This window comes from Lissotriton vulgaris, chromosome 8 (assembly GCF_964263255.1).
Source record: "Lissotriton vulgaris chromosome 8, aLisVul1.2, whole genome shotgun sequence".
Lineage (NCBI taxonomy): Eukaryota > Metazoa > Chordata > Amphibia > Caudata > Salamandridae > Lissotriton > Lissotriton vulgaris.
The window spans coordinates 41,433,877-41,446,755 of NC_141696.1; the positions used below are offsets into that span (position 1 = coordinate 41,433,877).

Below are 12,879 nucleotides of genomic sequence, written 5' to 3' on the forward strand. Positions count from 1 at the left end.
ATGTGCTATTCAAGAGGCTTCTTCAGTAACCGGCATATTTGAGGGGAGTATATAATCAAGAGAAGAAATAACACATCCCCCATAGAATGACTCGACCACTTTAAAATAAATCATCAATAGGTTTTTTACATCATTGTAACAGAAATAATTCCTAGGTGAAAGATAAAGGAATACAAAAGAAAAAGAGAGAGAAAAGACATACGACAATTCACTTATATGTATTGTTCGTTCTTTAATTGGCTAAAAAATCACTATTGTCATCCGTTTTAACAAATCTTTTTTTATAATATACTTTGTTTTGTGGTACTTACTATAAGTGAGACCGGGTTTAGGTTACTATATCACATTTGGCTGACATTGAATGTCTACATTTGAGAGTGATCAATTGAGTTTATATTTGATATATTACAGCTTCAGGACCAGTTTTGAGACCCCTGTTATAAGGTATTTTACAAGCGTGTGTCCTTCGTGAAACTGGATATTAGACATCTGAAGAAATTTCCTTCAGCATCCTTTACCTGTGTCATTGCTGACCTCTCCTTGTGAACAGGGAACACAGTCAAAGCAGCACACGGGCTCCCCTTCTCTGGTGGCCCTTCTGTACCCAGGAGGGCAACTCTCACTGCAGACAGAGCGCAGAACCTGCAGGAGGAGCAAAAAGGGCTATTAATGGAAGATAGGATGGAGAACCTGTGGGAGCAAAAAGAAACTAATAATGGAAGACAGAGCGCAATACCTGTGGGAGGAGCAAAAATAAACTATTAATGGAAGGCAGAGTGCCAAACCTGCTGGGGAAGCGAAAATTAACTAATGGAAGACAGTGTACAGAAACTGCAGGAAGAGTAAAAATAAACTGGCAATGGAAGACAGCGGAGAACCTGTATGTGGAGCAAAAACTAAGGGGCATGTTTATGAGTGAGGTTGGATCACCCTTGCACCATGCAAGGTGGTGCATGTGAGATTCAAGCCCAAAACACAATTCATGAAGCCATGCAAGGTCACCTTGCATGACCTGAGTGACTTCACAAAAACAGAGCAATGCAACACAGAGCAAGTTATCAGACAGATTAGCGAGACGGCAAGGAAGAGAAGGAGGTCAGCCTGGGGATGCCACAGTACAGGCAAGTGGTTTTAAATGTATTTTTAATTAATGTTTAATTACTTGTTAATGGGGAGTGAAGGCAGGGGTTGGCCAACTCCGCTCCCCTCTGGAGTGTGCAGACATTTGCCTTCTCCGTGGAACGCGGAGAAGGAAAATTTCAGCACACTCAGCGGGCAGAGGGGAGTTTTCTGCCTGGGGTTACTCAGGATCTGGAAGAGTTACGGGGTAACAGCTACCAGGCATTGCTGTGGGGTGTAGGAAGCTACCTACTGACAGAAAGATAAGCCTTCTCAGAGGAGGCTTAACAAGGAGATATATCTTTATTTCTCCTTGCTCCTTCCTCTTTCTATGTGTGCTGCAGAGGAATATACCTCAGGGGATTGTTTTTGTGCAGGAAGGTTCTCTTTCCTCCACAAAAACAATAGTGAATGCAAAACAGGTACCCTTGTACCATGGTGCAAGGGTGCCTGCGTTGGTGCTAGGCAGCCAAAACAGCGCCAACCCAGGGACAAAGGCTGCAATGTGCTGTATTCTTTTAATTACAGCATATTCCAGCCCTGTCCATGTCACGCACCGCAGCAAGGTGACTTGCTGCACTGCGCTGTGTGACTTTCTTTTAAATATGCCCCTAACTATTAATGGAAGATGAAGCGTGGCACCTGCAGGGGGAGCACAAATAAACTATGAATAGGAGAGGGGGCACAGAACCTTCAGGAGGTACAAAATGGAACCTGCCGAAGAAGCAAATTGTGAATATTAATGGGATAAGTGAGCAGGAAAGGTGCAGGAGGATCAGCTAGACACTATTAATGTAAGGTAGCATGTTGACACTGCAGGAGGAGCAAAGTGTGAATATTAATGTAAAGAGAGAGAACAGAACCTGCAGAGGAGATTAACCTATGTTTAGGTTTTTGATTTACATTCATTTGAAGGCAACTTAAAGGGCTCGTAATAGTTTTAAGCATAACATTAGTTGTAGGCTCAGGTCTAGTGTTGAGTTTAGGCTTATTTTTTGTCTTACATTTATGTTCAAGTCTTACCATTAGCTTTAGCTATAAGGTCATGGCACAGGGATAGAGTTTAATTTATTCTCAAGTCTTGGGTTGTTCTCATGCTTGAGGTTCATATTATGCTTAGGTACAGGGATTCATGTACATTTTAGTCATAAGTTCAGGTCACTGGCAAAGTGTTACATTTAGTCTTTGTATTAGTGTTAGGATCAGGTCTAGGGTTTGCCTCAGGCTGAAGTTTGTAGTGTGCTAGGTTCACGGCTCAGGGTTAGCATTAGTCATAAGGTCGTACACGGATAGAATTTTTTCAAGAGTAGGATTAGTATTAGACTGTGGTCTGAGGATGGCCTTAGGTATGAGGTTTATATTATGCTTAGGCTTAGGGCATAGAGTTAGCATCAGTCATAAGGCCATGGCACTGTCCTTGGGTTACAGTTAGGGTTATCATTGGTCGCAGACTCAGGTCTAGGATTTTCCTTAGGCTTGAGGTTCATATCATGGTTAGGTTCAGGGTTTACGGTTAGCATTAGTCAGAAGGTCAGGGCACAGTGATAGGGTTAGTGTCAGGCATTTGGGGCCCCGATTCAAAGAACTAACTTAAGACAAAATCCTAAACTTACTACCAGTTTGGTATTCACAGAAGGCATTTACTCATTTTGGTATACACAGAAGGCACTTACTCATTTCGGTATTCACAGAAGTTAGGAGTCCTAACTTTAGGACTCCTAAATGCCTTCTGTGAATACCGAAAGTCTTAAAATTAGGCTTTTTCTCAATTTAGTAGTAGTAAAGTTAGGAATCCTAACTTTAGGACTCCTAAAGGCCTTCTGTGAATACCAAAAGTCTTAACATTAGGATTTTTCTCAACTTTACTACTACTAAACTGAGGAAAATCCTAATTTTAAGACTTTTGGTATTCACAGAAGGCATTTAGGAGACCTAAAGTTAGGAGACCTAACTTTACTACTACTAAACTGAGAAAAATCCTAATTTTAAGACTTTTGGTATTAACAGAAGGCATTTAGGAGTCCTAAAGTTAGGACTCCTAACATTAGGATTTTTCTCAACTTTACTACTACTAAACTGAGGAAAATCCTAAGTATTGACCAATGTTTCAAGATGATTTGTTTGTACTTCTTGCTGACTGTGGAATATTTTGCCACCACCACAGTGCGTGTTTGGTCTGATTTCACTTTGGGAGTCAAAAGTTTTGTTCTGTCAATTTTGTCAATCCTCCCTTTAGATTCTTCCACTAAAGTTTGGGGATAACCTCTAGAGATGACTAATAAAATCATCACACTTCGTAGAGGAACACCACAATGTTTCCCAAATCAAGTTTGTTATACTAGAAACTGTCCAGAAAATCGAAGGGAGAGATAATTCCAAACATCTCCTTAGAAGAGAGAATTACTGGATTCAAAAACTTTCTACCCAAAAGCCGATGGGCTTGAATGAAAGAATTGAATTTTCCTGTTATCTGTAATTAATTGCTCCGAAGACTGTATCTTGTTAATACTGTGTTTGTTCATAATTACATCTGACACTCATTGTACCATGTTTACCGTATCCTTATGTTTCACGCACTTTTTAAGTACATGACAGTGGCCCTACCCTTCGAGCAAGACTGCTTGTAAACACACACACCAGGTGTTCTCACCCGGATGTGTACACATATATTACTTCCCTGATCATTTTTTATTACTTTTTGAGACAGTTTTTACTACTATATCTTTTTCTCATTCCATGAATACTACCACCTAATATCGCAATACACATGCGTTTATCCCCTAACATTTTCACACATTGGTGATTTGCTCACCCCACTCCGATCCTCCGGTCATCAACTATAGACCCCCATAGTCTATCTTCCTTGTTAACAGCCACGTGACACATCACATGACCGGCAGCATTTCAAAATAGTAAAGCGCGGCCGGAAATCTCTGTGCCGTCGCTTCCGAAGACGAGTAACGGACCCGAGCACGCCCAAACTCTCTTTTCAGGTTAGTTTGTGATATGGGACAGGATTACATTTTTGAGTGCCCCACCTAAATACTCGTTAACCATACCCTAACCGAGTCCTACCGTTTCTTCCTTACAGATCTTAGCAACCGCTCAGAGAAAGGCATGTAAGTGACGCCTCGTTCTTATCATTATTGATCACCTTTTATGTATACCATTATCGTACACTTAGACAGGACATTTTCAGGACCGTTCTTTAGTTTTTAGCTCTCTGTTCACACTCTAATGTTTATTTTAATGATGGTACGATGTAATGACATTGTTTGTTTTACATATTGATTGACACCACAGTAATGGTATTATATTATGTTTACAGTGTCGATTCCCTGATGAAGGGCATGACCTAAATGCCCGAAATGCATTGGACACGTTGTAATGACATTGCCTGAAGTATAAAGTGTTCGAAAATTTTAGAGGACAAGAAATCATGTTTGAAACCACAAATTAAAATTCTAATGAAATAAAAAACAAGCAAATAACAGAATCAACGGAGTGGAAGTCTTTTTTATGGGAAGACAATAACATGTGTGCCTGTAAAGGGATGATTCTAGAGAACCTCTAGTCTCACTTCTCAACTTATGTTCACGACGCCGTCGGACCCTCGACGTCACCTTTCGGTGCACCATAAAATTTCAATAAAGCTCAGCACAACCGCACTTCAATAAACTAGCTGTGCATCTATCCGAATCTCAATCTTTCCTAAAGTTGCCTTCCCTTTGTCACATCGACCTTTGACACACATTTGCATTTACTATGCTTGGGTAAGTTTCTAAGAAACACCAACCCTGCTGACACAAAATACCTTTATGAGAACACTATCATACGACCTTGGCATTATTTGCAAGGTCTTCACGTGCTTGATACAAATATGTGTGTATTATTACGTTATGGTGACGCAGATATCTGTGGAAAACAAACAATAGGCAGCTTATCACAATCACGGCCCGAGGCAAGGATGCCCTTTTCTAAATATAACCTTTTGTTTCTGAATACAATCGGAGGAGACACTTTTGCTGACTGTGAAGGGTATGTGCATGTTGAAGCTTTCGCCTAAGCCCTTGACTGTCATCTCCAGGAGGAGTGTTCAGTTCGTAACCAAGTCGGGGTCCTACATTCTTACCCACCAGGTAAAGGGGTTCGATCATCCAGAGGGGGATTTCTTAGCTGACAATACAGTCACACCCTAGACATGTAGGTTAGGGTTTGCATCGTAGGAGTATGTTAGATTGTTATAATACTGTATATGTATGCATATATAAGCTGTCTCAACAGGATGGTGAACATCATTGTTTTATTCACAGTTTTGACACTCATTATAACCTTTGTCTGTATTTGCCTATTAATCATTGCAGCACATATACAAGAATACTATACCATACTATACAAGAATCACTATGGTTAAAAAAATATTGAAAATATCCCTTTCTGCATTCTTTTTATATTTTCTGAACAAAAGAGAGCATGAGCAACTGAGCCAAACATCCTTAGTCTGTCACCACGATTCCTGAGAGAACAGGTTTGTCATGTTCGTAATTGCCAGAACTGTACGCTCCCTGTCCAATTCTATGGGGGCTAACAGTGACACTGTCAGCTAGCTGGTCCAATGGACAACATATCCAGCAGGGGTCCATGGAATCAGTCTGGCACCAATCTAAGATTATGTTGTCTGCAAATGCGCAGTTTGGACTGATTTATGGAAAGTATACAACACTGGAAACATGCAGGAGTCAGCACAAACTAAAGAAACTATCGGGAGACCTAAGCAAACTCAACAACTATTGAGCAATCTCCCTGCTCCCATTACTGGCCGAAGGATTGGCAAACTTCATTAACCAACAACTATCCTCACATCTGGAATGGAACCTCTTACTCGCATCCTCACAACTGTGATTCTGCGCCAACCACATCACTGAGACAGCCCTCCTTACAGCTACCGCTGACAGCCAAACCCTACTTGCCTGAGGAGAGACTGAGGGACTGATCCTCCTAGAACTCTTGGCAGCCTTCAATACGGCCTACCCCCACACATTTCTCACAAAGCTGCAGAACATAGGCATCCAAGGAGCCACTCTCAGAAAAATCACATATTTCCTCATTCGGGGAATGCAAAAGGTGTGCCTTTCCCATTCACCTCCAAACCCAATGAAATATTCTAGGGAGTGCCCCAAGGTTCCTCACTCAGCCCCACCCTCTTCAACTCTCATATGACACCTCTGGCCAGCATTGCCAAAACTTACAAACTCATCCTCTTTCCCTACTCCGATGACAGACAACTCACCCTCTCACTCTTTAAAGACACGCCCAACACCAAGAAGAGATTTCATAACTGCATGACAGACATTACCAACTGGATGTAAGACAACTGCCTAAAGCTCAACTCAGACAAGACAGAGGTACTGATTTTCAGAAACAAAACCTCCCCATTGAATGCATCCTGTTGGCCCTCAGAACTTGGTCCTACTCCTACCCCCACTGATCATGCTAGAAACCTAGGCAGCATTCTGGACAACACGTTAAACATGACGACTCAGGTCAACTCTGTCTCCGTCTTCTACTTCTTCATCCTCCACATGATTCTTATTATATTCATATGGCTATCCTAACACTCGAGCATACCATCACCCACGCCCTCATCTCTAGCCAACTGGACTATGGCAATGCTCTCATTGCAGGGATCGCAGCTCACCTCTTCCAAAGACTACAAATCATACAGAATGCCAAATCCAGCATCGTTCTGGATCTCCCTATAGAAACCCACATCACCCCCTACCTCAGGGAAATCCACTGACTCCCTGTGCAGAAACTATTCCAGTCAAGCTTGCAAACCACGCATTTATGGCGCTACACAACTGCGGATCCATCTTCTTGAACCAGCATCTGAACTTGCATCAGCCCACCAGACACCTCTACTCCACTTCCCTTTCTCTAACCCTCAACCCCTACATCCAACGTAGGGAACACAATCTACCTTGTAGTCACTTGACGTAGACCTCAAGCTTCACCTCCCCAATGAGGCCCTAACAGAGCTGAAGGTTGTGTAATTTTTGTTCCCTTCTAGGGTGGACATAGCCTAATGTTCAGACTCGACCGTGCCATTTTGAGCGATATCAAAACTGATTTGAACATGCTTGGTGCCAGAGTGAGCAAAAAACATGAATGAGAAGGAAGCACGAGTAGCAGAGATTCAGTCAAGCATTCCACCCACCACTTTCTTTTTACTGAGTAGCCTAAGAGGATGCAACTCTCTGTTCTTTCAACTGATGAAAGGACGCTGTGCTGTGAGGATCTTTACAGGTCATACAAAATAAGCCTGTAATGAACCTCCTCGTACCTGAGACTGCCCACTACTCCACAGGATTGCACCAGCATCAACAATGATATCTCTGCCTTCAGCTGCAGTTGGGTCTACCCTGCCCACTTTTACTACCCGAAATTCCTCGTCCTGGGATATCTGCACATTCAGAATGTCGTAGGTGGCAGGGGCATCTCCATTTGCATCAAAGAATATTTCTTCCCCACTGCGAGTCTTAAAGTGAAGGTTTTTCAGGTAGTGGAGGATCTGGAATGAGAAAATATTATTAGACCCAGGAGTTGACATCCAAACCATCTTATGAATCCATAGAATATCAGCAGAAAGGACACAGACTCTGCCCCTGAGATCCTCAGTACCACATACTTGCTTCTTTTCCTGTGTTTCACCAAGGGAATCCATTTAGATAGTTGTATTCAATTAAAATCATCAATAAAATAATCACATATAGCAATACAATGCAAAGGATGACCCCAACAATACTCTTAGTAAATAGCATATAATCTCTTAGTTGGTTACATTCAATTAATTTTCTAGATTTCATAGATTCTAATGATTATATTTTCCTTTTAGAAACCACTCCTGGGACATGTAGCACAAGAAAGAATAACAGCAGGTGCACAGAATTGCAGCAGGGGTGAATGCACTATAATCTATACTTTCTATAACAGCTACAATACACACAATGCAGGTTAGTAGAAAGAGCGGTGTCATGACACTATCACCTTATGTCCGAAGAGATATCCTACATGACTACCAGTCTGGCTTCAGACCCCGCTGCTGCATGTATACCACCACCTTATACACAGTAGACACCTGACCGCAGATGAAGATGACATCTACCTACTGATGCTGCTGGACCTCTCAGCTGCCTCCGACACAGTCGACCATTCCACCCTGATACTCACCCTGGAGTCTCAAATGAGATTTGCCGGGAATGTACTTCACTGGTTCTCCTTCGTCCTCTCCACTCCACATAAATTTGTTGGCATACGCAGCTTCAGGTCTCAAAAGATCCCTATCACCGGTGGAGTCCCCTAGGGTTCTGTTCATTCTCCTGTCATCTTCAGCCTCTACAAGGAGCTGTGTACTGATCCATTCACAGAGAACAGCATCAAGATCCAGCAATATGTTGATGATACACAATTCTAGTTGAAAGTCTGTATCAAGTACCCAATGCTTCAAAATCCTGCAGCACAACATAAAGACCTTGGCGTCCAGCACCTGACTGAAGCTAAACTCAACCAAGATTTTCCAAGAACAACAGAGAAGATACAGTGCAAACTGGGCTCAATGACATGATAATTGATGGCTTCAAACTCCAATTTTCCCTGAATGCAAAGTTACTGGTATTCTCCCTAAACCAACTTCACCTTCAAGGAGCACACTGGCAAAAAAAAGGCAGCGTGATAGCAGCTCTATCTGCAAAAGAAAGTGAAACAGTTTTTTCCAGAAAGTGACTTCTAAGAGAGTAGTGTAGGGTAGAACGTATAGTTCAGGTAGCTCATGTAAGACTCACAATACATGTACGGACTGGCAACAATGAAAAATATCCGGGGAATTGGCTACGGCGCCTCAGAGGGGGAGGGGCTGGAAGAGCCACAAGCTGGGATTCCCAAGGTGGATGCTCCTACAAAGAATGCATTGGGCCACAATTTTCAGTTAGATTTAGTAAAAATCCAGGACTTAAAGGAAACATTAGGTCACACTTCAGGGTGATACATGAGTGTGTTGTGGGCTCACTCCTGTTTCTCATCTACATCAATGATTTGGAACCCCGCCTAACAAGGATAGGGAAGGATCTCCCTAGAATTAAGACAAGAGCCCTGCCTGTGCTGTTGTATGCAGACGACGCTGCATTAATGTCAAGGACCGCTAATGGTCTCCAGCTTCTCTTAGATGGATTTTATTATTTTATGGGGATCTCAATCTTAAAACAAACTTACAACCATCATTCATAATGAGCTTAGGCCCTAGAAATAAAAAAAAATATGGTTTTATTTTGGGGAGAACAGAAATCCATGGAGTAAAGTATTTTAATTATCTGGGCCTCTCGTTTGATCAAACCCTAGCCTGGCAGAGCCTACTTCAATCCAGCGCTGCTGAAGTTTCGGTCACAAACAGGTCAAAGAACTGATGGAGATTTATTGGAGTAAATGTGCCTGTGTGTCGACCTATGTATGGTGCAGGGTTCTGGGGCTATAAAGGCCCGGGTCAATTCAACAGGTAGAACATGTGCTTGTTCATAGACTGCTGGCAGCTTCCAATCATGCCCTGCTTTATGTGCCAAACAGAGCTGAGCTTAACACCTGTAGCAGTGGCTGCTGCTGAACTTTGAAAGAGGTGTGGCGTAATTTTCTTCCTCAAATTAGACCGAGCAAAAGTGCCTTACTTTCACCTTACTTTCAGAGGATCCAGGCGTGTTTTTGCTTTTGAGGAAACGCTAACTTCAAAATAAGTGCCAGTTGGTGCATTTTACAACACATTTGAGTTACCCAGGCCTCCATTAGCAGTTATCACATTTAGGGCCTGCCTCATGCATAACATGAGTAAACATCACCCAATTCTCTACTTGCTGGTTTTGTTTCCACTGATACCATGGTCCCTTCACTTGTCACAAAACACCTGTAAACACCCTCAAAATTAATTAGACAACTTGCACATATGTGTATTGTCCCACAGATAGCTTTAAGAAGGTTTCACTGTCTTGCTGATAATCTCCTACCAGTTCCACATACCCTCTGAGTCATAAAACAATCATGCACAAGCCTACACACAACCAATTAATAAAAGTCACATGCACACACCCGACCAAGCTAACTCACACCTATTCATAAACACACTCACTCATACATAACTCACACCTATTCATAAACACACTCACTCATACATAACTCACACCTATTCATACACACACTCACTCATACATAACTCACACCTATTCATACACACACTCACTCATACATAACTCACACCTATTCATAAACACACTCACTCATACATAACTCACACCTATTCATACACACACTCACTCATACATAACTCACACCTATTCATACACACACTCACTCATACATAACTCACACCTATTCATAAACACACACTCACTCATACATAACTCACACCTATTCATACACACACTCACTCATACATAACTCACACCTATTCATACACACACTCACTCATACATAACTCACACCTATTCATAAACACACATTCGCATACCTCTCAGTCCGTACCCTCCAGCCTTAATCGTCCGCCTACAGCTGAGCAACACATACAGTAAGGACAGTTACTGACCCCATGCACACTAACAAAAGGGGCCACTGTGACAGCCCTAGGCGCACTGATGCTCTGCATCTGCCCTGGATTGTCTCTCCTTCGGTTCTTTGTCAAAGCGCCGGGACACTCCATGGAGTAGCCGTGCGCTATAAAAGAGCCAAAATAACATATCATAACATAACAAAGCCCTCACACACTCGGGAGATGGCAAAAGTGCAATATATAAAACAAATTTTACCAAGCGATGAGCATGTTGCTTCTTTCCTTTTCCCAGAGTGCGTTTCCATAGCACTGTTTTTCACGCAACAGTCGGTCTTAATTGCGCAGAAGTGGCCTCTCGGTGTCTGCGTGACAACAGGTTGTGGATGGGTGTTCAAAGCAGGGCACGACTGACAGGTCTGCATTTTATTGTGAAGGGAGTGGAGTTTCTCACGTGCAGAACGTGCTCAAACCATAGACTATCGTCAATGCACAACTTCAAATTGTCACTTATAAGACAATTAGTTAAGTATAATAATTAGGTACTCAGCTGCTTAACTATAAGAAACGCAAAGTAAAAGAAAATGCAGCGCAATCGGATTCCTCTACAATATATCTGGTTCAATTTAAAGACCCTTAATTGTATCTCTCCTAAAGACCCTCCTCAGGCTTCTGTAGCCCGTTCCAGTGGGATGCTCAGTTCTAGCAATAAATCACTTTATTATCCTGACCGCACCACTTGCGAATTCCGACCGCTGACAGTGGCTCCCAGCGCTGCTGTGCTCTCTCTCTGCCAGCCTGTTGTGACCACAGACGTATCCCAGTGCTATCACCTCTTCCCATCTTTACATCTAGACTACAGCGGCCTATCCCTTGTCACCGGTAGCTGGTTTGAGTTTATCCTCCTCCACGCCTCCTCCACGCCTCACGATGCCGCTGCGCCACCTAGGTGGCGAGTGATAACTAGCCGGAGACTCCCCGAGAGCATCAAGAATACAAAACACTCTTGAGACCACCACCCCTCTGCTTCTGTTCAACTTCCTCGAGAACCGGCTTCACCTTCAACTTGTGTTACAGGCCAGCATCTCTATGAACCAGGCCAGTGATACGAAGCATGAGACCCCACCCCCCCTCCAATACACACTGTACCGCCGGGGAATTAAAATTAAGAAGGAAGAGAGAATTTAAGAAAACTTACCTGACCGCCGGTCAGCGCCGCATCTTCCAGGACTTGTCCTTGGCGCCTTCACTGGAGAGGAAACCCCGCCCTCCGTCCTCAGCCAATCCTGGCACTGGAACAGCACCAGGATTGACACAGGACATGGTTGCAGGCAGGCAGCAGCAAACAGGTGCGCATGAGTGGGGACGGAGGCACATTTTTCAGCCTTGCCCATGCATGCGCACTTGTGTCTGCGCATGCCCATTAGAAGAGGGAAACCTCGCTCTTCTAATGGGCAGGCGGGCAGAAAACAACCATGCCCTGTGTCAATCCTGTTCCAGTGCCAGGATTGGCTGAGGACGGAGGGCGCAAATCACCATGTGGTAAATGTGATCTGCTCTCTAGGGGGCACAGCATCATGTGGTGTATGTAATCTGCTCTCTCTGGGCTTATCACTATGTGGTGTATGTGATCTGGTCCCCGGGGGCACATCACCATGTGGTGTGTGTGATCTGATCCCTAGGGGGCACATCACCATGTGATCTGATCCATAGGGGGCAGATCACCAAGTTGTGTATGTAATCAGGTCCCAAAGGGGCACATCACCATGTAGTTTATGTGATCTGAACCCCAGGGGGCACATCACCATGTGGTATACACGAGCTTGTCCCTAAGGGGCCTGACATGTTCCGCTCTGAAAATACCGAATAAGCAAGGACCCTCTTACCTGCCAGGGCCGGATGTCCTTGATATCAGCACAAGAGTCATTTACAAAGGGTCCTTGGCCTGGAGTGCAGGTTTTTAGACTGTGCAAGGCGTGAGCGAAGGCGTACACTGCGGTGTAACCTTGGTAAGTGTAGCTCAGGTCATTCAGCTCAAATAAAGTCGTGGCCTGTTCATGCAGTGTCTCTGCTCCTGAACAAGACAGTCCTCTGCCTTCTTGTCCATCCACAGACACCTCTCCCGTCCCATTGGCGAGAAGAAAATGACAATGAAAGGCCTTCTCCCACAGGAGTTT

At 43.5% G+C, this 12,879-nt stretch overlaps 1 protein-coding gene across 1 annotated transcript in view; it reads right to left on the reverse strand.

The window, feature by feature from the left end:
• LOC147693344 (vomeronasal type-2 receptor 26-like) overlaps positions 1–12,879 on the reverse strand; it is a 45,516-nt gene that overhangs the window by 12,738 nt on the left and 19,899 nt on the right. The window contains exons 3-4 of the mRNA XM_086935943.1: positions 7,463–7,690; positions 519–642 (exon numbers count right to left, since the gene is read on the reverse strand). Coding sequence (XP_086792069.1) covers positions 519–642; positions 7,463–7,690 — 352 coding nt within the window. The remainder of the gene's footprint in view (positions 1–518; positions 643–7,462; positions 7,691–12,879) is intronic.